Source organism: Theropithecus gelada, chromosome 7a (assembly GCF_003255815.1).
Source record: "Theropithecus gelada isolate Dixy chromosome 7a, Tgel_1.0, whole genome shotgun sequence".
NCBI lineage: Eukaryota > Metazoa > Chordata > Mammalia > Primates > Cercopithecidae > Theropithecus > Theropithecus gelada.
In genome coordinates, this window is record NC_037674.1 from 41065351 (window position 1) to 41091865 (window position 26515).

The following is a 26515-nucleotide window of genomic DNA, read 5'->3' on the forward strand; positions in this document are numbered from 1 at the left end:
ACACCCACTCTCACATTTTGTGCTGCAGTTCCTTTTCTTTCTGTAGGTGTTCTGTTTGCCCAGGATGCCCTTTCTTTCCTTCATTAGCTTAGCAAGCTCCTCCTTTTCTTCAAAACTCAACTAGGGTATTTCTCCTCTGTGAAGATTCTCCTGAGTCCTCTAGGCAGAGCTCATCATCATCTCCTACAGGCTAACTCTGATTTGTGCCAGTCTGTGATCATTCATTCCACTTTCCACTAGACTTTGAACAACTCCAGCTAACTCTTTTATCCCGTAGGCCTGGCACGGAACAGGTTGCTTGGTAGATGTTCCTGAAATTGAAATGGGCCCAAATGAGTCAAAGATGACTCTACAGTTGGAACCTGAGTAGCCAGTGGCACAAATGCCTTAATCAAAAGGAGGAGGAAAATCAGAAGGAGGAATAGTTTGAGGAGAAATGAGTGCGGGACAACAGGTCTGTAACAAACAGCTGAGCTTGAGACTGTGATAGAATATTCAGGTGGAGAGATCCAACTAGGAACTGGAAATATGATATGCAAATTCTGGGGAGAGATCAGGTGAGACTAGAGCTACAGATTTGGGAAATGTGAAGTTATTACAGCTGATAAAATAACCAAGGGAGAAGAATAACCAAAGAGAAGAAGGCAAAGAATAACATGTTGGAAATCATGAGGCAAGGGAAAGAAAAGACAAAACAAAGACAAAAAGAAAAGTCTGCCAAAGAAAAAGTCAAATAGGTACCAGAAGCAATGTCAGGAAAGCTACAGAAAAACAGTTTCAAGAAGGAAGGATTACATTATCTAGGAATGACAGGAAATTACTTGAGTTGAACTATAGTACACCAAGAAAAAAAATTATGGAGATTAGCTTTTCACTCCAAGCCACTGAAGAGTTTATTTATTTAAAGCAATCTAAATGTTGATTTCTCCCGAGCTGTAAAATTCAGGAGTTCAAACATCAAACTCTCTTCAAGTTTTCCATGTACACATCCAGCATCATCTGAGACTATGGCATACTAGTAAGGGAGATGAGTCAGTTCTCTGACTGCACAGTCAGAAACATTGAGAACAGCAGAATGAAAACAAAGTCAAGATAAGTAAAATCTGATCTGGATTATACCTGAAATAGGACCCAATTGTGCCATTTTCCCTAGCCATGGGAGAGGTTCTGGGCCAGGCTCAAAGAGAGACATCATGAGGTTTGATTTCTTCTTGCTGTCAGCTTGGGAGTAGAGCATTCCATGCCATTCAGGACTAGATGGAGAGAAGACAGAAGATCAGAAGAACATCAAGCCTGAGACTGTCAAGTTAAATAAGTCTAGCCTGTATTTTTCTCTTGAGAGACACAGGCTTCAGCTTTGAAATTAGGCACATTACTTTTACCAAAGCCAAATCCTAAACCTGAAAATGCATACTGCTCTCCCCTAATATTTCCATTCTTCTGGGATATTTATTATTATTCAGGTAAAATTATGTGGATATGGAAATCAAAAGCAGTCTTGAAAGAGAAAAAACAAATCATAAAGAGTAGCAAGTAGCTGGAGAGGTGATGAGGAGGGGTAAAGGCTGTGACCTATAGGTCCTGTCAGCTGCCTCACTAAGTCACTCATAGCAGCACCAAGAGAAGCCCTTCTACCACAGGGCACAAGGCCATCATCCTGTTCTGTAAGAGAGACTCTGTCCCCAGTTTCTCAAAGGGTCCCAAATGATTCTCATATTCAAACCAGTACAAGTAGCTTGGGTGCCAAGAAATATAGCAGACTAATACCTAGTAAGATCTGCATTCCTCTTTTTGGACCAGATAATTTTAAATGTAGCAGAAATGGAGCCATGCTTCCTTTGATTAATCCTAACCTCTTGATCTAAACCAGCCAACCCCAGGTAGTGGCCAGAAAATGATCAGGGACCTCCTCTTTTCTAACAATATGTATTATAGAAAGGGAAATAGATGGTTTTGCAGATTTTGAGACTTCAGAAAATGTAAAAGCTACTGGGGTTTCCTCACAGGGAAGGAACACAGCAGAATGATTATGAGTAGGCTCTGGAGTCAGAATGCATGGGTAAGAATCATGCTCTTTCATTACTAGCTGTGTGACCTTGGGCAAGTTCCAGAACCTCTCTAAGCCTCAGTCTCCTCATCTATAAAATAGGGATAATGCTGATACCTCCCATATAGTGTTGTTATGAGGGATTAAATGTGCTAACATATGTAAAATACCTAGAGGAGTGCCTGGCACATAATAAAATGCTCATTGTTATCAGCATCTTTTTTTTGTTTAGTTCTATCCCCTCATTTTATAGATGAGGAGTCTGTGAATCTTGCCTAAGATCCTAAAGCAAGTTAGCATTGCTATAACCAGAACCCAGGTATTCTAGATAGGATTAGAAATAGGAAAATTGAGAAAGGATATAAAATAAAAGCAACATAATTAAAAGGCTCACTCCACACTTCTTCTAGGGAATGATTAAAAGAGTAGTTTAGAAGGTAATAGCAGCTGGGCACTGTGGCTCAATACCCATAATCCCAGCATTTTGGGAGGCCAAGGTGGGAGGATCCTTGAGCCCAGGAGTTCAAGACCAGTCTGGGCAATACAGTGAGACCCCACTTTTATAAATTAAAAAAAAAAAAAAAAAAATTAGCCAGGTATGGTGGTGCACACCTGGGTCCTGGCTACTTGGAAGGCGGAGATGGGAGGACTGCTTGAGCCTGGAGGTTGAAGCTGCAGTGAGCCGTGATCATGCCACCGTAACCCTGGGGGACAGAGCAAGATCTTGACTCAAAAAAAAAATAAATAAATAAAAAGGAAAGTAGTAGCAGGTGAGAAAGTGTGGCAGGAAAAGGAAAAAGTGACAAGGACCTTTCTATTTCTTTCAGAAAAGTCTGCAAAATACTTCACTTTGTAAAATGATTTTCCCTTTCATTCAACCAAATGTAAACAAAGTCTCCTACCCTAATTGAACAATCGCTACCATTCCTTCCACTTTTAAGCTACCATGGAGCAGGACACAAAAGTTGGGTATTTTGCCTGCAATCTGATTGGCTGAATTTTCATCTTCATTGTCATCAGTGATGCCAGTACCCACCTCATCACCTTCTGTGAAAAAAAAGAGATAACAGGTCAGACTGAAATTACCTACAAAAACCCCAAACCCCAATTTATACTCTTGGATGTTTCTAGCCTTTAAGGGATAGTGTAGAGTTCTAAGGGAATATTATAACACAGGAAAAACTCATTCCAGTTTTCCCATGTCTACATAAAAGTCAGTTTCCACACATTATATGAATTCCATTTATATAAAACATCCAGAATAGGCAAATCTATATATAAAGGATATTAGTGGTTATTTGGGGTAAGGGAAATGGGGGGAGGTGTCTGGGAGTTGATAAAGGGTACAGGGTTTCTTTTTGGGGTTATAAAAAAGTTCTCAAATTGATTGTGGTGATGGTTGCACAACTCTGCAAATATACTAAAACCCACAAACCACTTTAAATGGGTGAAGTATACGGTATGTGAATTATATCTCAGTAAAGCTGCTGCACACACAAAAATCCATTTTCCACAGTTCCACTAGGATGTTTAGTTAGATGCTATCTGGAAGCTTCAGGCACCCATTTAAACAGAATTAGATACAGAGATGTCAAGTATATTCATAACCAACAGGCTTAGGGCAGCACATGCATGTGAGTTCCCAAAGATAAACAATGATTACTCTATAAGCTTCTTGACTGGATTCTCCAGGTTCTCTCACACTCTGCTGACAGATGAATCTTCCTACAATTAACTTCCCTCTGAAAATATCTATGTCTGTTCTGTTTTGTTCAAAGACTTTCTAATTCAACAGGAAGAATTTGCCCAGTTTAGCTAGACAATTCAACAGCCCTTACAACACGGCCCTATTCTGCCTTCCCATATTTTCCTTTTTCTTTTTTTCTGAGATGGAGTCTTGCTCTGTCGCTCAGGCTGGCGGGCAGTGGCGCGATCTCGGCTCACTGTAAACTCCGCCCACGGGTTCATGCCATTCTCCTGCCTCAGCCTCCTGAGTAGCTGGGACTACAGGTGCCTGCCACCACCCCCGGCTAATTTTTTTTTTTTTTTTTTGTATTTTTAGTAGAGATGGGGTTTCACTGTGTTAGCCAGGATGGTCTCAATCTCCTGACCTCGTGATCTGCCCGCCTCAGCCTCCCAAAGTGCTGGGATTACAGGTGTGAGCCACCACGCCCGGCCGCCTTCCTATATTTTTCTTTTCACTATTCTCCTACATAAATGGTTTATTTTGCTCAATTTCTTTTTTGGCCATTATACTGGCATGCAGAATTTCCCAGGGCCTTAGAAATAAGGGAAAACTGCCTGTTCTCTGAGAATAATAATTATCAACACAGTTGAGTATATATCAAGATTATACTATACTTGATATATACTCAGATTATATATCTGTGAGTATATACCAAGATTCTGTCTGTGAACATGTGATTGGTTATAGAATATCCAATACTCCAACTGAGATAACGTGGGCATAAATGGAATGTGGTCATTACTCAGTATGTGAAAACCTGACTACATACACTTCTTAGAGAAAGCTGATAAATATAAAGTGGATGGTCAGCCTAAAACAGAGAAAAAGATAATTTTAAGGGTAGAACTAGGATTTGAACCTGTAGCCAGACAGGGACCAGAGCTCCTGCTCTATACCCACCACAGCACAGTGCCACTCTTGATAAAGAGAATTTTAAAGAGCTAGAGTCTAGCATTCTCCAGAGAGATGTTGAATTTGGGGAGATGACTTTATAGTTCCTACAGATATATGCTGCAGTAAGGAGGACTCACAAGGGCCTGCATTCACCCATTTGTTCAACAATATTTACTGAGTATCTACTATGTGCTGAGCACTAATAGAACAAAGAACAGATGTGATTCTTCCCCTTATAAAGCTGTATTTGACTTGCACATTTATCAAGTAACCTTCTGATAACTACTTAAGCTTTCTCAGCATGTTACTACTAGGAAAGGCAGAGAGCCCTGGATGAGGGACTAAGCATTCTCATCTCTAAAGAGGATCTCCACTGTAAATTCACAAACCAACACACAGTAAATAGGTGTCAAAATGTTTCTACCATGTAAAGCAGAATTACTTTTCTGCTATATTAGGCAATATTCCATTTTCTAAAATCCAATTCTGTAACTATTCCTTTCCCCTAAATTCTGCAAAATGGGCTATCCTACTATCTAAGATTTAAGAATAACTTTAGTTAATAAGATGCTTCAGACATATCACTGGAATAGGAAGAGAACTCACCTTTGTTAAGTGCTATAGGTAAGACCAGATGTCTGGACAGAACTGGGGGACTTGAAATATCAGCTATATCAATAAATCCCACTATTTCCAAATCTGAAAAGAAGGAATCAACATAGAATTAATTCATTCTATGGAAAAGTACATTATTTTCTGTGTATTAGATTTCACAAATACACTGTTTAGGTTGTGGTTTCAAATATGATGACTGGGAAAGTTATTAGATTTCTCTATGGGGTCGTCCAATAATTTGCATTTTAAGTTGCTCAGGAAATAATGATAACTGTCATTTATTTAATGAGTTTAAGTTATATGACAAAATCTGCTAAATTTTATTTTTATAAGGTTAAGACCCCAGCCAAGGCAAAAACTGAAAGGCTAATCCCTCTGTGTAGTCAGGGATGTTCAGGTCACCAGGGGGCATCACAGTCAAACACTTCCACAGCAACTACAATCAGCCTTTGAAGAATAAAGCTATTGTATTAAAAACATCTCTCTGAGAAAGAACTGTATTTTATACAAAACTAGGGTAAGCAGTCTAAATATGACAATAATTTCTCTGCTTTATAGAAGCTGTAGTAAAGACCAAAAGTATTTGTTGAAAACCTTAAATAAATAAAAATAAATGTAACCAAAAGAACTTAAAAATTTCGATTATATAATATAAAAACTTAAAAAACAATACAAATTATAAAGAAGAAAGTCACTCATTCATAATCAAAGGAAATCTCTATTAATATTTTATTGATGTGCTTTTCAGTCTTTCTTCTAGATTAATACCCATATTTTCTTTTTTTTTTTTTTTTTTTTTTTTTTTTGAGACGGAGTCTCGCTCTGTCGCCCAGGCTGGAGTACAGTGGCCGGATCTCAGCTCACTGCAAGCTCCGCCTCCCGGGTTTATGCCACTCTCCTGCCTCAGCCTCCCGAGTAGCTGGGACTACAGGCGCCCGCCACCTCGCCCGGCTAGTTTTTTGTATTTTTTAGTAGAGACGGGGTTTCACCGTGTTAGCCAGGATGGTCTCGATCTCCTGACCTCGTGATCCGCCCGTCTCGGCCTCCCAAAGTGCTGGGATTACAGGCTTGGGCCACCGCGCCCGGCCAATACCCATATTTTCAAAAGAATTTTTAAAAATCAGAACATGGTGAACACCTTATATTTTTCTTTTTTTTTTTTGAGACGGAGTTTCGCTGTTGTTGCCCAGGCTGGAGTACAATGGTGCAATCTCAGCTAACTGCAACCTCTGCCTCCCGAGTTCAAGTGATTATCCTGCCTCAGCCTCCCAAGTAGCTGGGATTACAGACATGTGCCACCACACCTGGCTAATTTTGTATTTTTAGTAGAAATGGGGTTTCTCCATGTTGGTCAGGCTGGTCTCCTGACCTCAGGTGATCCGCCTACCTCGGCCTCCCAAAGTGCTGGGACTACAGGCGTGAGCCACTGCGCCTGGCCATATTTCTAATGTATTAGGAAGTGTGCTTCTCTGGAGATTTGCTGTCCTTACCTCCCTTAGCTGAGTAATAAATTCATTAGTATAAGCAGCTAGATATTTTTCATTTGAGTAGGAAAAGGTCTACTATATTTTAGAGTAGTTTAGCTGCAAGAAAGATCTCCCACTAAGAGTTTATATGGGAAAGAAAAGACCTATTCAAATTTACTCTTCGAAAAAGGATGGGAAGGAAGTGGAATCTAACTGTTATGAAGGCAACAAGACTTTTGGTACAGCTTAACATACTGCTGTCTAGTCACAGTAGAAGAGATGGATGCCTTGCTTCTAGATAGCCAGAAGCTAAAGGCACAAAAAGTAAAAAGACTGTTCACAGTCCCTCACTCCAAAACTCCTTAAAAATCCATATACCTCAAACAATGAGCATTCACTGCACATTTAATTCTAATCATTTATTGACTGAACAATTATCTATTGGGCACCTACTAAGTGTCAGGCACTATGCTGGACATCAAGGCTGTAATGGTGACTGAAACACTGACAATATCCAACCCTAAAAGGTTTAACATACACCTAATATTCAAGGAGTCCACCCACCAATTGGAGGTAAGTCTCCTCTCCACTGCTCCTTGCTATTTTTGACTCTTCACTTTGCCAGTCTCAGTTAAGCATAGTACTAGCAACACGAACCAGGTAAAAGCTGTGGTAACATCACTTTCTTTCAGTCATAAAATAAGTAGCAGGACTAGAAGAGTACACTATATCGGATCTAAGAACTCCAAGACCATCTGGTTGATTCTCCCTACCTAGCCAATAAGAACTAGAGGAAGACTTCCCAGGGTCACACAGCAAGAGTCATACTGCAAAGTATAGAAGCTAGTCCTTCTTATTTTTTTTTATTTTTATTTTTGACACAGAGTCTTGCTCTGTCGCCTAGGCTGGAGTGCAGTGGTGGGATCTCGGCTCACTGCAAGCTCTGCCTCCCGGGTTCCCGCCATTCTCCTGCCTCAGCCTCCCGAGTAGCTGGGACTACAGGCGCCGCCACCTCGCCCGGCTAGTTTTTTGTATTTTTTTTTTTAGTAGAGATGGGGTTTCACCATGTTAGCCAGGATGGTCTCGATCTCCTGACCTCGTGATCCGCCCGTCTCGGCCTCCCAAAGTGCTGCGATTATAGGCTTGAGCCACCGCGCCCGGCCGCTAGCCCTTCTTATATGACCTTAATTATGACACTAATTAAGTCCAGTATCTCTATTAAGAATCATCTCAAAGATTTCAATGCTAGTGAATATGGCTATGATTTCCAACTCTAATAATTCATGGTTATAATTATCTAGGATTGGAGATCAACTGATGACCTTACCATAAAAAACCAGTATTCTGCCACCCCTTAGGTAATGAATCTTCCAATCCAAAGTGCTGATGACAACAGCACCCTAGTACAGGTTGAGTATCCCCTATCTAAAAATCTGAAATCCAAAATGCTCCACAATCCACAACTATTACACAAGCATGAAGCTGACACAAAGTTCAAACGAAATGCTCACTGGAGGACTTTGGATTTTCAGATTAAGGATGCTCAATCACTAAGTAAAATGCAACTATCCCAAAACCCAAAAAAATCTGAAATCTGAAGCACTTCTGGTCCCAAGCATTTTGGGTAAGGAATACTCAACCTGTATCACAATATATATATTTCTTTTTAACCTTCTTAGACAGAGAAGAGAGTAAAAGTCACAAGTTAGAAGAAAGTAAGGATAACAGAGAAACTAAGAAAGAAGTTTTTTAAAAAAGTTACCTGTGTTAATGACTTTAGGGATAGGATCAATTTCTTCATCTACAACAAAAGGTTCTGGCCTGGGGAAGACTTGCACATCAGCAGTTAGGTGGCCACACTTGAGAACAGCATGGAAAGGCGTATATGCCAGATCTATCAGTTTTCTAGAATATGAAAATTAATAGTTATAGAAGAGTAATATGATACATATAAAGTTAATTTTTCAAGACGCAAGGGTTGTTTTCCTTTCAAGTTGGTTCCAAAACTAAGATCTGATCATCTGTAAAACAGAACAAAATCTGACATTTTTGGTGAGGAAATTTCAATGCTGAAAAGCCCAAGAGCAAGTTAATTTGAAATTGCTGAGTCATTACAAGGAAGTCAGTATCTACAGGCAGTATAGATTTACTTTAAAAAGTCATTACTACCAATCACTTTATCTGAAAAATGTACAACTTGGGAAAAATGAAATGACACCATTAGGAACAGTAAAACAGATAGTCTTTCTGGATGTCAAATTATGATACTGAATTGTAAAGAAGGCAAAAGAACTCTAAGCATATACTCACCCAAACATAGACTGTACATTCTTCAAGCACAGGGGGCCATCAATAGTAAAAATCTGCCCTTCACCATTGTTTAAATCTATGAGACGTTCAAGGCATTCCAAGGAATCAGTGCTCTGGAGCTATAAAGCAAAACAGATGACCCTTAAAGTGGCTGGCACAAAATGCCACATTATTATTAGCACACCAAGGTCAAAGCCATTACAATAACACAGGCAATAAATAACAGACGATTTTTTTAACAGCCAATGTGAGAAGAAAATAACTACAACAATTTTGACTCAAGGTTACCAAAGAGGAATGTTACGTAAAATGACACAGGTAGAGCTATTTCATTTAGGAGTAGTTTTGCAAAGATTCTCAGAGGTGACCACAGTTAGTATTTACACAGCATCTTTCCTCCAAAGTGTTTCTAACATCTTTTGGTGAGAACCATCATTATCTACATTTTACAGACAGAAAAACTGAGGGGAAAAAAGGTTAAATCACTTTCCCAAATGAATGGGAAAACAAAGAATGTTTAAGTGTTTAATAAAACATATATCAGAATAATGTTACTTTACTCTTCTGTCAAAGTCAAAGCACACTACTGTCAACATTTCTGGTGGAATGGAGATAAGAATTCTTATATAAGGGAAATGAATAACGCTAAAAAGAACACCTTGACCCTTTATCCATCAGCAGGATGGATAACAACTCCAGCTATGTTCCCCAGATGGGGCAACACTCTGAAATTTCAAAGAACATTTGAGACCCAGAATCTTTTCAAATAAAATGACCAGCCTCAGCTGAAACCAATGGAGTTCAATACTACAGTATATACAATATAGCACTAGTGGTATGTACTGAAAAATAAACTAAGCTGTAAAATATGCCTAATCAAACTAAAAACTTAGTAAAAGGTATTACCTCCTCCAAATTCGCCATGCACATGATATATAACTTAGATGGGAAAGGAAAAGGTAGTGGAAACCTGTTGCTCTCACTTCGTTGATTTTGAGTAGCTAAGGAATGTCGTAGTGACCCTCTACCAATGCCAAGACAGCCGTCTGTCACCAGGACCACCTGTTTGTAAAAAGAGAGAGGAGGCTGTAGATTAAATTACATATTTAAAGCAGTCCCATTTAGCAATGTCTTCACTGCTAGAGAGGGGCACCAGGTCTGGGTACAGTTGCTCAAGCCTGTAATCCTAGTGCTTTGGGAGGTCAAGGCAGGAGGATTGCTTGAGCCAAGGAGTTCGAGACCAGCCTTGACAACATAAGGAGACCCTATCTCCACAAAAACTTAAAAAAAAATTAGGAGTGGTGGCATGCACCTGTGGTCCCAGCAAGTTGGGAGGCTGAGGTGGGAGGATCACTTGAGCCTGGGAGGTCAAGGCTGCAGTGAGCCGTGGTCACATCACTGTACTCCAGCCTATGCAAAGAGAGACTCTGTCTTTTTAAAACAAAACAAGCCGGGCGTGGTGGCTCAAGCCTGTAATCCCAGCACTTTGGGAGGCCGAGACGGGCGGATCACGAGGTCTGGAGATCGAGACCATCCTGGCTAACACGATGAAACCCCGTCTCTACTAAAAAATACAAAAAACTAGCCAGGTGAGGTGGCGGGCGCCTGTAGTCCCAGCTACTCAGGAGGCTGAGGCAGGAGAATGGCGTAAACCTGGGAGGCGGAGCTTGCAGTGAGCTGAGATCTGGCCACTGCACTCCAGCCTGGGTGACAGAGCGAGACTCCGTCTCAAAAAAATAAATAAATAAATGAAATAAAACAAAACAAAACAAAACAAAAAAGCAGGCCTGACATGGTGGCTCACGCCTGTAATCCCAGCACTTTGGGAAGCCAAGGCAGGCAGATAACTTGAGGACAGGAGTTCAAGACCAGCCTAGGCAACATGGTGAAACCCTGTCTCTACAAAAAATAGAAAAATTAACTGGGCATGGTGGTGTGTGCCTGCAGGCCCAGCTACCTGGGAGGCTGAGGTAGGAGGATCACTTGAGTCTGGGAAGTTGAGGCTACAGTGAGTATGCCACTGCAGTCCAGCCTGGGTGACAGAGTGAGACTCTGTTTCGAAAAACAAAACAAAACCTCAACCCGTACCCCCGCCAAAAAAAAAATCCAAAAAGGGGCATGAGAAAATTTTGTGGGGTCCTAGAACCCCACTCTACATTATAGGATAAAGAATACTATGTCTTAGTTGTAGTAGTAGTTATACAGGTGTATACATTTGTCAAAACTCAGTGAACTGTGTACTTAAGATCAATGCATTTTACTCTACTTCATCTAATAAAATATTTTTTAAAAGCTTGCCTCTGAACACCTAAAAAAGGACAAAAACCTTCACAACCAATTCTTACTTAATTGTATTAAAACTAGAACCCCAGGCCGGGCGCGGTGGCTCAAGCCTGTAATCCCAGCACTTTGGGAGGCCGAGACGGGCGGATCACGAGGTCAGGAGATCGAGACCATCCTGGCTAACACAGTGAAACCCCGTCTCTACTAAAAAATACAAAAAACTAGCCGGGCGAGGTGGCAGGCGCCTGTAGTCCCAGCTACTCGGGAGGCTGAGGCAGGAGAATGGCATAAACCCGGGAGGCGGAGCTTGCAGTGAGCTGAGATCTGGCCACTGCACTCCAGCCTGGGCGACAGAGCCAGACTCCGTCTCAAAAAAAAAACAAAACAAAACTAGAACCCCAACTCTTAGATAAGGAGTTGGTATCTAACATACCAATGTCAAATATGGAATGAAGATTCATTTCACATGTGCTCCTAGGAAGTACCAGCATAGTAGTCTGAATTTTGCTACTTTATTTTCAAAGATGACAAACTCTACGCCTGGTCAACTAAAATGACACCTGGTTAAAATATGTATTTATAAAGGCTATTTAAGCAGAAATATACAAGATCTTTAAAATGCATTCTTAATCAACCTGTAATTTGAAAAAAACAATAAAATATACCAACAATGGATAGTAACTGCAAAATCATTTTCCTTTTCTTCATTGCTTCAGAATGATCCTGTGGGGGACAGACTTCCCACGCATCCCAGGAGAGGATTATTTTTGCTTTCCCTAGCCTAGTCCGGTAACCTGACGATAATAGGCAATTAAGGCAGTTTTGTTTTTTTTTTTTGACACGGAATCTCACTCTGTCACCCAGGCTGGAGTGCAGTGGTGTGATTTCGGCTCACTACACCCTCTGCCTCCCAGGTTCAAGTGATTCTCCTGCCTCAGCCTCCCGAGCAGTTGGGACTACAGGCGTATGCCACAACACCCACCTAATTTTTGTATTTTTAGTACAGACAGAGTTTCACCATATTGGCCAGGATGGTCTCGAACTCCTGACCTTGTGATCTGTCTGCCTCGGCCTCCCAAAGTGCTGGGATTACAGGTGTGAGCCACTGCGCCCGGCCCTTAAGGCAGTATTAAGTGGTGGCACTGTGTGAAATATCAAGATTGGCACTTACTGATAAAGCCCAAGAATGCTTAGTAGAGGTCCCCTGGAAGGATGTTATCTTTTGGCATGATAGTCAATTGACTACAAGGCAATTTCCTTTTCTAGGTATCAACAATTGCTATATAATGATTTACCTCCACCAGCTTTTTCAGATGTTATGGGATAATGAAATATTTCATGAATGTCAAAATGAAACAGACTTTACTAAATAACAAAGACAGGGTACAGCTGTCTAAAACCTTGGTTAAGGGTGGGTGTGGTGGCTGACAGCTGTAATCCCAGCACTTTGGGAGGCTCAGGCCAGAGGATCACTTGAGACCAGGAGTTCGAGACCAACCTGACAAACATAGCAAAACCCTGTCTACTAAAAATACAAAAATTAGCCGCGTGTGGTAGTGCACTTCTGTAGGGCATGGTGGCACACTCCTGTAGTCCCAGCTATTCATCAGGTGTCTGAGGCATGAGAATCATTTAAGCCCGAAGGCAGAGGTTGCAGTGAGCTGAGATCATGCCACTGCACTCCAGCCTGGGTGACACAGCAAGACTGTGTTTCAAAAGAATAATAATAAAAAAGCAAATCTTGGCTAAAAATTCCACTTTTTTTTTTTTTTTAAGACAGAGTCTCGCTCTGTTGCCCAGGATGGAGTGCAGTGGCACGTTCTCAGCTCACTACAAACTCCACCTCCCAGGTTAAGTGATTCTCCTACCACAGCCTCCCGGGTAGCTAGGATTACAGGCGAATGCCACCACACCTCCCTAATTTTTGTATTTTTAGTAAAGACAGGGTTTCACCATGTTGGCCAGGCTGGTCTTTAACTCCTGACTTCAGATGATCTGCCCACCTCAGCCTCCCAAAGTGTTGGGATTACAGGTGTAAGCCATCGTGCCTGGAAAAAAATTCCACATTTAACAAGTTTGTTATATAGTAACTGATTATAGAAACAATAACCAGTAACCACCACCTCTACTACAATGTTTTTTGTTTTTTTTTTGAGACAGAGTTTCTCTTTTGTTGCCCAGGCTGGAGTGCAATGGCACCCCTGGGCTGACTGTTGCAACCTCTGCCTCACCAGTTCAAGTGATTCTCCTGCTTTAGCCTCCTGAGTAGCTGGGATTACAGGCATGTGCCACCATGCCTGGCTAATTTTTGTATTTTTACTAGAGACAGATTCAGGCTTGGCCCCTTGCCCTCAGGTTACATACAGTATATCTCAAATTCAGATTCTTCCTTTTTTTCAAAAGAAGAAAATCATAAAAGTCAGAAGTCTGCATGATGCACAAGGTCTGGTTCTTAAAATCTGAATTTTTCCTCTAAAACCAAAGAAGAAATAGCAAATGAAACTGTGCTACCTGCTAGCTTTCAGTTCAGAAGATACTGACAACAAAACTTCATTTATTCACTATAATGTTAGGAAATAAGACATCCTATATGCATGGATTTACCAAAATAAATAATAAGCTATATTATTTATTTAAGCTGAGATGCCATAAAAAGTTTTTTTATTTCTGAAAAGAAATTGATCAAAAGGCATTTATTGACTTCTTTAGCAAGTATCCACTATATTCTATAAAACAGGGTGGTTTTCACAAGAAAAAATGTTTTTGTTGTTTTCTAAAGGTGAATTTATTGGGATATAATTTACATGCAGTAAAATCACTCTTTTTAGTATACAGTTCTATGAGTTTTGACAGTTGCATTCAGTTGTGTAACCACCCCCACGAACAAGGTAAAGAACAGTTCCAGCACGTCCCAGATTCCCTCCTGCTTCTTTTGAGTCAATTCATATCTTTCCCTGACTCCCAGGCAACTACAATCTTATTTTATTTTTTTTTAAGACAGGACCTCACTATGTTGTCCAGGCTGGTCTTGAACTCCTGGGCTCAAGTTATCTTCCCACCTTGGCTTCACAAAGTGCTAGGATTACAGGTGTGAGCCACCATGCCTGGCTACAATCTTTTTTGTTTTATTAAAAAATAAATACTAGTGATGCTACCGACACTACTGAGGAATCCTGTGTTTGACCCTATAATGAAAAGTCACACACCAGGGGCCAGCAAACCATGGCCCACAGGCTAAATCTGGCCCACTGTCTGTTTTTGTAAATAACGTTTTATTTAAACACAGCCCTGCCCATTCATTTACTTATTATCTATGGCTCCTTTTATGCTATAATAGCCGAGCTGAATAGTTGCCACAGACACCTATGAAGCCTAAAATACAAAAAAAGCTTGCAGACTCCTGTTGTAGACTATTATGATATTTCTTTTAGCAATGTTTCTTTTTCCTTCAAAATATGTTACTACTTTTCAAAAGTATCTGTATAGAGCAAATTTCCAGTTGTCTTTTTCTGCTACTACTCTGCTCTGATTTGATGCTAATGTGGCCTACTGTGGAGTCTAAGTAAAGAGCAAAAGATTTTATGTTTGTTTGTTTTTTGCCACAGTCTCGCTCTGTCGCTAGGCTGGAGTGCAGTGGTGCAACCTCGGCTGACTGCAACCTCCGCCCCCTAGGTTCAAGTGATTCTCCTGCCTCAGCCTCCAGAGTAGCTGGGACTACAGGTGCACGCCGCCATACCCAGCTAATTTTTGTATTTTTAGTAGAGATGGGGGTTTCACCATGTTGGCCAGGATGGTCTCGATCTCTTGACCTGGTGATCCATCCGCCTTGGCCTCCCAAAGTGCTGGGATTACAGGCATGAGCCACCGCGCCTGGCCAGATGTTATGTTTTATGCTCCTCACTTTTAAGACAACTCAATTGAGAAGATTAAAAGTTTACTGAATAAAGCTGGGCATAGTGGCTCACCCCTGTAATCCTAGCACTTTGGGAGATGAGGTGGGTGGATCACCAAAGCCCAGGAGTTTGAGACCAGCCTGGGCAACATGGCAAAACCCGATCTCTACAAAAAAATGTTAAAAATTAGCCAGGTGTGGTAGCATTTGCCTGTAGTCTCAGCTATTCAGGAGGCTGAAGTGGGAGAATCACCTAAGCCTGGGTGGTTGAAGCTCCAGTGAGCCATGATAGCTCCACTGCACTCCAGTCTGGGCAACAAAGTGAGACCCTGTGTCCAAAAAGAAGAAAAAAGAAGTCTGCTGAATAATTGCATTGAGATAATGAAGACAAGCTATGTTATACTGATGTTTACAATTTTATCACTCAAAATTAGAATGACCCCTTCCAAGGAGTATAGTTCAAAAATTCCACTGTGAGCCCTTTGTATTTTATATAACATTACTAGTTTGCAATAAGTCAATTTACTAGGAGGATGCTTTCCTTAAGGCATAATTTTCCTGCTTTCTGAATGCATTAGTGTTGATTTAGTACCTTCACTTAAGAAGATACCAATAGAGTAAAACGTAGTCTGTAGAAATTACAACGCATGCTGTGTCAGAGCCTGAAGAAAATCGAAGCACCTTAGTGGTTAATGTTGTTAACTTAGAGCAATGAAAAAGAATTGATCATTACCTGGCAAGGAATTGCACCACCCCATTCTTGCTGAACGATATTGCAAACACCAACTAATGCAGACTCCAAGCAGGTTTTGTCATAATCATCCATATTACTTAGTGCTTCCTTATTGAATAAAAGATAAAATTGTTAGTTACTCTTTAGTTTTAATTAGTTATTAGAAAACAACATAAATTTTTCAAAGTATGAATGTTACACAGGGGACACTGATATATCTGAGAGCACCAAAGCACAGCCTCTTAAAGAAAAATGCTAGAAAAGACTTCTTCAACTATTAAAGATAGTGAAAAGAATTCCGTTTATTCTATCCTCTTATCAGGTAAGAGTGAACAGTCCACCAAGTTTACATCTTTATAAGCGGACCTTGAAAGAAAAAATTAAAAGGAACTTTTAAACACATCACAAAAATAATAACAAAATCTACTGAATATTAACTATGTTCTAAGTAACATCCTAGGCACTTTTATGTATTTAGCTATCACAATAAAACTATAAGGTATAGATTACTAACCCTATCTTTAAATGAAGTAATTAAAGTATAGAAAGATTAAATAACTTTCCCAGGTCTCATGACTAAAGGTGACAGAACCTGGATTTTTAAGTATGTAGTTTGACTTCAGGGTTCCTGGTCTAAAGCATTACGTCTCACTCCTTATATAGCAATTCTCTAAATTTCAGAACTGCAGAACATCAGAAATCCTTAGTTTATTCACCTGTAAGAAAGTCAGCATATATACCAAAAGTTTAATATCCTTTTACATGAAAAAAATTAAAAAAACATTTTTTTAAGTCAGTGTAATTTAAAAAAAAAAGCTTTTAAGTCACTTAAAAAATCTGAGATAATAAAAGGAATTATTTAACAAAATTTTGTTACTTGTATTAAAAAATTCAAACTGTATTGAGCCTGGATTTCTAAACCACCTAACAATTGTTAAACTGTTCAGTTTAATTCCACAAACACTTCTTTTTTTTAAAAATAGAGACGGGATCTTGCCATATTGCCCAGGCTGGTCTCAAACTCCTGGGCTCAAGTGATCCTCTCACCTTGGCCTCCCAAAGTGCTGGGATTACAGGCGTGAGCCACCACACCTGGCCAACAGACACTTCTTGACTGCTCACCATGGGTAAGACACTGTGTTAGGCACTGCTGGAAATACTATCATTTAGAGATGTTGTCAGAAAGTAAATTCTGACATGACACAGAAAACACCTTTGAAAGATAGTATCTACCAATTGAGATTTTAAAATTTTAATTTATTGGTATCAAAATCAAAGCTATTTGTTGGAAAGGAAATATCATTTTGAATTACTCTAGAACAAGAAAAGGCTAATTTTTCATTTCCTCAAATTTTATGGGAGAGTAGAAAAAAATTAAGTGTTAAGCCCAAAGACCCTAAATTTTAGGGAATGGAGCACTACATCCTGAGATGCTCACTTTTCCACAGAGAATTCCAGAAAACCAAGAGAGGAAAATAAGGGAAAAACTCACAGCTCTAACTCATAGCTGTACCGAAGAAACAGCAGGCATTAAGACCTACTGGTTGTGAATTCTTGTTGTTTAGCTACACATATTAAGTATTAATAGACTTACTAAATAATGCCAAAGTTCTAAATGTTCAATGCATTATAACACAGTTTTCCTCCCAATAAATTTAGGCCCTGTACATACAATAACTTACTACTTTTTGTACCTGTAGGGTATTATAATCTCTTGTGAAGGGGACCATCAACTCCCAAAGTGATGAGAAAACCACGAGTGCTGTAAATTCAAGCTTGTAATTTGTGGCCATGTGCTCAAACAGCATCGTTAAACCATGGGCTGCTAGGTGCTTACGCTGGTATTCCTCGGACCCCTCAATAGACACAGGTCGGGTCATGGAAAGGGATACATCCATTACCACCACTGTCGGCATGATGAAAACGATCCCAGTGTTCCCAATCAGAATGCAAACAGACAGCTATAAACAGAGAAATGCTGTAGAAAATAAATAAGGTCTTACATGTCATGGAGAGAAAAGAATATTTTTCACCATAACTTTAATTTCCCAGAAATTAGCAGAGGCAAACACCATTTATGTTGAGGTGAGGAATAATCCCTAGGGAACTCAGTGAGAGGGAAGTGAGCAGCTTAGTTCATTGTAAGGACCACTCTTAGAATCACCCATTAGGTGACCATAAATCAAGGACTATCTAAATATATCTACTGGAAAAAAAAAAAAAAAGCCCTGCTAACTTCAGGTAGCCCTTGACTTTCACACATTTGACTTTTACGCAACTTAATAAACTCCTACATCTCCTCTCTAACACTTAATTTACTGAAGAACATTTCTAATTGTCATATGGTGGTGCTATCTGACAATCAACCATTGTTTTTTGGCACCATCACAACCTTTTTGCAGTATTAGTGCATGTGTTTAATTATTTTGTTGGTTGGTGCCCTTGTTTTAGTAAAATGAATGCTAAATATAAAAATGAAAGGACTAGTAAAGTCATAAACCAAATTAGACAAATTGGAAATCATTAAGCATAACAAAAGTAATAAACTGCTAGCCTCAGTAGTACTCATTGTACATCAACTGGCCAATGGTACTTCAACTGTGAAGGAAAAGAACAAAATTAAAGAATATTTAAGGCCAGGCACAGTGGCTCATGCCTGTAATCCCAGCACTTTGGGAGGCCCAGGTGGGCAGATCTCTTGAGGTCAGGAGTTTGAGACCAGCCTGGCCAATATGGTGAAACCCTGTCTCTACTAAAAATACGAAAATCAGCCGGGTGTGGTGGCTACTTGGGAGGCTGAGGCACAAGAATCGCTTGAACACAAGAGGCGGAAGTTGTAGTAAGCTGAGATCATGCCACTGCACTCCAGCCTGGGTGACAGAACAAGGCTCCGTCTCAAGAAAAAAAAAAAGAAAAGAAAGTTATAAAGCTGGAATTATCTCACGAAATTGTGTAGAAAAGTCAAAATGTAGAAATGGAGTTATTCAAAATTATGGATTGAGAATTAGCATAAAGAAAACATTTTGGTACTCAAAAATAAAAAAGTTTACAGATACACAGACCCGCTCACGGGAATACAGCTTGCTGCTACTCTATTATTAAGCAACCTGTAGTCTACTGACATGATGAAATATCATAAAACTATAAATGAATATGTACTATAGATAGCAAAAATAATTATAGAAAGCATTAGTAACTGAGAAAAGCAGGCCCCAGAACTGTATTATACATTGCTTACAACTTCATAAAAATCATAATGCATATATACAATTAGAGAGATTAGATAGATATAAACAGTTACAAATTTAATGTTCACAACTTTCTTTTTTGGGATTCACTTCAAAACATTTAACAGTAGCCAGACTGCTTGTTTAAGGATAGTGCCCAGCTGCAAATGTGTCATATTCTAAAATTCCATTTTTTTTTTATGAGATGGGGTCTTGCTGTGTTGCTCAGGCTGGAGTGCAGTGGTGTGATCTCTGCTCACTGCACGCACCGCCTCCTGGGTTCACGCCATTCTCCTGCCTCAGCCTCCCGAGTAGCTGTGACTACAGGTGCGTGTCACCATACCTGGCTAATTTTGGTATTTTTAGTAGAGACAGGGTTTCACCACATTGGTCAGGCTGGTCTCGAACTCCTGACCTTGTGATCCACCCACCTCTGCCTCCCAAAGTGCTGGGATTATAGGCGTGAGCCACCGTGCCGGGCCAAAATTCCATTTGTAAGCAGACTGTTTTGAACTCAGAATACACTGGTTTATGGAAACAATGTTGACAACTCAGGCTATAATCATAGGCGTAAAAGAAGAAAGTGAAAGTTCCCGAAGGATGGTTCAATCAACCAGTATAGGCCTGATTAAAAAAAAAAAAAGGTGAGGTCCTGCACAATATTGGTTCAACTACACCATAACATATGCTCACTAAGGGCAAGGACCATGCCAGATTTTGCCCATGATGTCTCCTCAAAACTTATCACAGTAACTGGCACATAGTAGGTGCCCAACAATTTGATAATAACTAATGAACTACCCCTAAATCACAAGATGTACCATATATTATTTAGCAAAATACATTATAAATGTTAACTCTGGACACCAGAAACACATTTCCTCTTCTCATTCAAGCAGAGATATGGGGGACTCCCTCGCCTCTGCCCAGCTCCTGTGGTAGTCCCATTCATGCAAGGATGCCTTTTTACAAGTTGAGGATCATGAGGAGTACTGCCCTCACGTCTTAGGAGAATGGGAGGAAACATTTACACAGACTTAGATCAAATACAAAAAAGCACTTTCAGCCCGTGAAATCTGCTGTTGACAGATGACAGCTGGCAGTCTTGCCTTCTCTGAAGACACCTCTGGAACTGGCTCTTTCTCCCAACTGATGCATTTGTGTCTACTCCCAAATGTACCTCCTTAACGGTTACAAAGTCGTAGGAAATCAATTTAGTACTCAGGTTGGAGTAAAGGAGGGAACTGAAAATTCCTGAAGGATAGTTCATTCAAGCAGTCTAGGCCTGATTAAACAAAAAAACAAAAAGGCCAGGCAGGCCTGTAATCCCCGCACTTTGGGAGGCCTAGACTGGCAGATCACCTGAGGTCAGGAGTTCAAGACCAGTCTGACCAATATGGTGAAACCCCATCTCTACTAAAAATACAAAAATTAGCCAGACGTGGTGGCGTGCGCCTGTAGTTCCAGTTACTTGGGAGGCTGAGACAGGAGAATTGCTTGAACCTGGAAGGCAGAGGTTGCAGGGAGCCGCGATCACGCCACTGCTCTCCAGCCTGGGCGACAGAGCGAGACTCTGTCTCAGAAAAAAAGAAAAAAAAAAAAAAATCCCTGCCCACCACAGTCTAGCAATTTTGTGAGAACAACACTATGTATTCCTTACTCGGGTGGATTCTGAGCCTCAAGTCTCCCACCGCCACCCACTTCCCATGTGTACTGTTCTAACAACTAGGGCTCTTCTTTCTCAAGAACGGTCTGAGAAATAGGCCCAAGCCACCTATTTGGCCTTGAATACCAATCGTCCATCAGCTATAATTCCCCAGTTCTCAGATACAACTTCATCTCTAAAAGTCCAGACTGAAAATCGCATCTGGGAGATGTATTTTTACCTTAAAAATCAGTCAAGAAAATGTGAGATCTGGAAGTCTCTCACGGAAAGGGAGGGCAGAGCGGGGCTGAGCAGAGGGCGAAATCGTGCAGTTTACGCGGAGCTGGGGACCCCGAGCCTGAAACAGAGGGGAGGACGGGGGCAGCGCCCCGGAACTGGCGCCTCAGGGACGGCGCGGGGCGGCCGCCAGGGTGGCGGGAAGGCCAAGCGCTGGCCCTGGGTTGTTCCTCACCCCTATCCCCTTCACCTGTAACCCCAATAAGCAACGAAAGGCAGCAACGGGCCCTCGGCCTCCCACTCACCCCGTGCCCATCGCCGGACACAGTCCGTCACCATAAACTTTCCGCCCGCGCGCCACAGCCGGAACTATAGGGCCGCGCGACAGAAGGGAACCCGGCGCCGACACTCTGCACTAGGCGGGGCGGTCCTTGGCGAGCTTCAGGGTCGCCCGGGTAGGGTTCTGGCTCAGCCCGGAAGGACGCTAGGGGGCGCGGCCTCTCCTCGCGATGGCCAATCCGCGGCCACCCCTCTCCTCCCACAAATCCCCAATTTCTCTGAACCTTGGCTGCGTCGGGGCTTCTCGCCCTATCTCTCTGCTTTGCCCTGTATCTCTCCCCATTCTCGGGGTTTTTCCTCCCCCTCCTGCCCCACTGACCCATGGGCCTCACCTGGCCCTGTGACTCTGTGACCGCTTCACACTTTTGTCCCCTCACTTCCCTGGGCCCTGTCGGTGCACGAGCCCAACCCTTCCTGCTGTTTTCCTCGTCACTCTTCAGCCCCCGCTCTCATATCCTCTGAACCGGTTGACAGAATCCTCTTCCTATTCTTTTTAGACTACAGTTCCTGAACTACAATTCCTGACCGGGAGCGGTGGCTCAGGACTATAATCCCAGCACTTTGGGAGGCCATGGTGGGCGGATCACTACAGGCCAGGAGTTTGAGACCAGCCTGGGCTTTGGTGAAAACCCGCTGTTTACTAAAATACAAAAATTAGCCGGGCATGGTGGAGGGCGCCTGTAATCCCAGCTACTTGGGAGGCTAAGACACGAGAATTTCAGGCTTTTGGGGAAAAAAAACCCCCCAAACTGTAATTCCTGGCTGAGGTACGCTTTGTATATCCTTTTTAGCTGACCTGAGCCCAATTTACCTCAAGACTTGGCCCCGTGGTCTCCTCAGCCCAAATGCTCACTTTATTCCCCCATCCCCTCTTTGAGGGGCCTTCGTTCCCCTCACCCTGGACAAGGCATGCATGCTCAGATTTCCCTGTAAAGCAACATGGGCTCTTGCCTGCCACTCTGGCCGCCTGGTGTCTCCATTGTAGCCTGTGCCTCAGTGAAGTCCTTAAGATGGCAAGAGGTGACTTTCTTTCTAACCATGTAGGTAGCCAGGGAATCCCAGCTAGAGATAGGCTTAGATGGATGCCAGCAGGCCCCTGAGTAGTTATGGTTCAAAGAATAATGTGGAACCACATAGGTTACAGAGTGAGTACAGAAAGGCCTCTAGAAGGCTGCAGGCATTTGCCTTTTTCTTTTAGCTGATGGGATGGGGTGAGATTAGGGGATGGGACAAGGAAGGCGGATGCTTTGAACTGAACAGACGAGTCTATCTGACTTCTCACAGCTTGTTCTGTGGGAGAGTGTGGGTCCAGTTGCTTGTAGTTTTTTCCTGTCCCTGGGAATATCCCTGCCAGCACTGGGGCCCAGGGCCCTGCAGACTGCCCTGTGCTTCAAAACTTCTTTCCCCAACCTGGCTCATCTCATCATGTCAAGACCTAGTTATGCTTGAGCAGGCATTGGGCTCCAGGTAAGTAAGGCTGCAGCCTGATAACTTAGTCATAATTTCTAATCTTTCCCTATTGGGAGGGATGTGGCCAAGAATGTGTGGGTAAGCAAGTGTCTGGTTACCCCTAATGTGACAATGACTTAGCCACAGGGTTACTGTCCTGGTAATTCTGGCTCAGTTGCAAGGTCTGATTCATTACCTTACCCAACCCTAAAGCTTAAGTTAGTTTGCTGATGGATGATCAAATCTTGTGACCTAGTTCTTCTGAATAACAGGCTTTGGGAGACTTGGAAAGCAAAAAATCAATATATTAAATTGATGATAAAAGGCACAACTGCCAGGAGGACTGTGTTACTTAGGGCAACTAGTTTGTTTTTCCTCCTTAGTGGAATCCCATTACAAATCAGAAGGTTGTTCAGTGACTATAACATCAGAGAACATCAGCACAAAGGTTAGAAGGTCTTAAAGGAGGTGTCTTTCAAGCCATAGCTGACTGATGAATTTCTTTTCCCCAGTCAAGCAACCCTCAGCATTTGCATGTTTCCACACACACATTAAAGGAAATCAATAAATAAGTTTCTTTTGCATAATCTCTCATTCCCTTTATTTTTTCCTGGCTCGAAACGATGGACTGCTGTCCCAAAGGCTTTGAAAGGCAGTTTGATCCCCACTCTGACAGAGTAAAGGTTAATGACAGAAAAACCATGGCTCTCACAGGGGCCAGGTACTGGGGAACTCAAAGGGAAGTCTAGATATCTAAATCTCCTAGAGCACGTGTTGAAAATGCAGATTCCCAGGCCTTGCCAAGTGAAATGGAAATGGAATTTCATGACTTGGTGCTTGAGAATCTTGTTAAGTTCCCAGGGTGATTTGTGTGTGTGTGTGTGTGTGTGTGTGTGTGTGTGTGTGTGTGTGATGACAGGGTCTCTGTCACCCAGGCTGGAGCACAGTGGCATAGTCATGACTTATTGCAGCCTTGACTTCCTGAGTTTAAGCAATCCCCCCTAACCTCAACCTCCCAAGTAGCTGGGACACTACAGGCACGTGCCACCATGCCTGGCTAAGTTTTAAATTTTTTGTAGAGATGGGGGTCTCACTATGTTGCCCAGAGTGGTCTTGAACTCCTGAGTTCAAGCGATCCTCCCTCCTTGGCCTCCCAAAGTGCCAGGATTACAGGCATGAGCCACTGCATTTGGCCCCAAGATGATTGTTCATCTACAGAGATAAGGGGTAGGGAATGAGTAAGTGAAGAAAAGGCTGAGGGGTGGGGAAGGGGAAAGCAGTGAGCCTACTTCTCTTTTCCATTCTTCCCTCTCTTCTCACACTCCCATGATGTCCTTTGCCCTGCATTTCCCTTCCTGCCCCTCTAGTCTGGAGAGTGTTCACTCCCAAATCATACTTCTAAGCTCCAGCCTCTTCCTCTCATCATTCCCCCCTCCCTATTTCACTGTTTTCACCAAAGCAGAAGTCAAAAAATATCATAAATATGACCCTTCTCTCTTCTGAAAAAAAAAATTTATTATGGAAAATTTCAAACATAGACAAAGATAAGGAGATTAGGATAAGAAATCCCTGTGTTCCCTTCACCCAGTTTCTGCTGTCAATGCAATCCTCATCTCGTTTCATGTACACCCCTACCGACTTCTCCCCACATATTATTTTGATGCAGATCCCAGATAGAATGTTTCCTTATGTATCTTTAAAAGAGAACTTAAAAATATATAATTACAATACCATTATCAAATTTAACGTAATTAACAATAAATCCCTAAGATCATCAAATATCTAATCAGCTTTCAAATATTCAGTTGTGTCATAAATGTCATAAATTTTACTTTTTTACACTTTGGTTATTTGAATCAGGATCCAAGTAAGATCCAGATATTGAGATCCGTTGCTATATCTCAGAAGTCTCTTTTAATCCATAGGTTTCTCCCTCTTTTCCTTTGAAATGTATTTGGAAAACTGTGCTCCCCCTCCTTTTAAAATTGCTCTCAATCCTCTTTCAGTTTTTTCCAGAGCATTTGAGAAAACCACAAAGCTTCTCTCTATTTTAAATAATGAAAAGACTCACTGAACAAAGAAAAGCTTTTACACATTTCCAATTCCAATTAACTTTGCCTCTGCTCTGAAAATAGGGTGAGCTTTATCCACCACTGGATCCCCCAGGGTCTGGCATGTGATGGTGGATGTGCATTTGTGGAAAGAAGATAGGAGGGGAGTAAGAGAGGTTACTGGAAAAAGAAAATTTCAAAGGGGAAAACAGAGAAAACTTGGTAGATACTACATTTCTCTAAGAAAGTAGAAAGGAACTTCTTTATTCCATACACTCTTTCCTTTGAAAAGTGCTATAAAGGCCTAGTGTGGTGGCTCCCAGCGCTTTGGGAGGTGGAGGCAGGAGAATCGCTTCAGCCCAGCTGTTCGAGACTAGCCTGGGCAATATAGCAAGACCTTGTCTCTACAAAAATTAAAATTAACCAGGTGTGGTGGTGTGCACCTGTAATCCTAGCTACTCAGGAGGCTGAGGCAGGAGGATTGTTTGAGCTCAAGAGTTCAAGGCTGCAGTGAGCTATGATTGTGCCACTGCACTCCAGCCAGGACAAGATCTTATCTCTAAAAACAAACAAACAAACAAACAAAATGCTATCAAGTCTAAATTTTTAAAGGCCCCTCATATCTGGGCCCTGACCTATCTTGCCAGGCTCACCACTCACCCTTTTAAAACCTTGGTGGCATCTTTCAATGAAAAAGAAGATAAAGCCAAATAAAACTAGTTTTTAAAAAATTATAAAAGGTAATTTGTAAGGCTGGGAAGCCAGGCATGGATTACTCACACCTGTAATCCCAGCACTTTGGGAGGCTGAGGTGGGTAGATCACTTGAGGTCAGGTGTTTGAGACAAGCCTGATCAACATGGTGTAACCCTGTCTCTACTACAAATACAATAATTAGCCAGCTGTCGTGGTGGGCACCTGTATTCAGCTGCTCGGAAGGCTGAGGCATGAGAATCACCTGAACCCGGGAGGTGGAGGTTGCAGTGAACTAAAATCGCACTACTGCATTCCAGCCTGGGCAAGACAGCAAGACCCTGTCTCAAAAAAAAAAAAAAAAATTAATTTGTGTCTATGGAGAAAAATTCAAAGTTAATTTTAATTTTTTTTAAATCATACTTTAAGTTCTAGGGTACATGTGCACAAAGTGCAGGTTTGATACATAGGTATACATGTGCCACGTTGGTTTGCTGCACCCATCAACTCATCATTTACATTAGTTATTTCTCCTAATGCTATCCTTCCCCCACTTCCCCACCCCCAACAGGCCCCAGTGTGTGATGTTGCCTGCCCTGTGTCCAAGTGATCTCATTGTTCAATTCCCACCTATGAGTGAGAACATGTGGTGGTTGGTTTTCTGTCCTTGTGATAGTTTGCTAAGAATGATGGTTTCCAGCTTCATCCATGTCCCTGCAAAGGACATGAACTCATTCTTTTCTGTGGCCGCATAGCATTTCATGGTGTATATGTGCCACGTTTTCTTAATCCAGTCTATCATTGGTGGACATTTGGTTGGTTCCAAGTCTTTGCTATTGTGAATAGTGCCACAATAAACATATGTGCACATGTGTCTTTATAGTAGCA

At 41.6% G+C, this 26515-nt stretch overlaps 2 protein-coding genes across 9 annotated transcripts in view; one reads left to right on the forward strand and one right to left on the reverse strand.

Moving 5' to 3' along the window:
• INTS14 (integrator complex subunit 14) overlaps positions 1 to 21574 on the reverse strand; it is a 33272-nt gene extending 11698 nt beyond the window's left edge. The window contains exons 1-10 of one of the 8 annotated variants that reach the window (XM_025390378.1): positions 21028 to 21481; positions 20127 to 20160; positions 17682 to 17948; positions 15988 to 16095; positions 9986 to 10141; positions 9080 to 9198; positions 8532 to 8674; positions 5295 to 5387; positions 2950 to 3094; positions 1120 to 1253 (exon numbers count right to left, since the gene is read on the reverse strand). In XM_025390378.1, coding sequence (XP_025246163.1) covers positions 1120 to 1253; positions 2950 to 3094; positions 5295 to 5387; positions 8532 to 8674; positions 9080 to 9198; positions 9986 to 10141; positions 15988 to 16095; positions 17682 to 17948; positions 20127 to 20160; positions 21028 to 21053 — 1225 coding nt within the window. In that variant the 5' untranslated portion in view covers positions 21054 to 21481. Of the gene's footprint in view, positions 1 to 1119; positions 1254 to 2949; positions 3095 to 5294; positions 5388 to 8531; positions 8675 to 9079; positions 9199 to 9985; positions 10142 to 15987; positions 16096 to 17681; positions 17966 to 20126; positions 20161 to 21027 lie in introns of those variants that run through there. The other 7 variants (XM_025390380.1, XM_025390382.1, XM_025390383.1 and 4 more) reach the window with 7 other exon arrangements.
• SLC24A1 (solute carrier family 24 member 1) overlaps positions 21552 to 26515 on the forward strand; it is a 45092-nt gene continuing 40128 nt past the window's right edge. The window contains exon 1 of the mRNA XM_025390376.1: positions 21552 to 22902. The gene's annotated coding sequence lies outside the window, so the exon portion shown is untranslated. The remainder of the gene's footprint in view (positions 22903 to 26515) is intronic.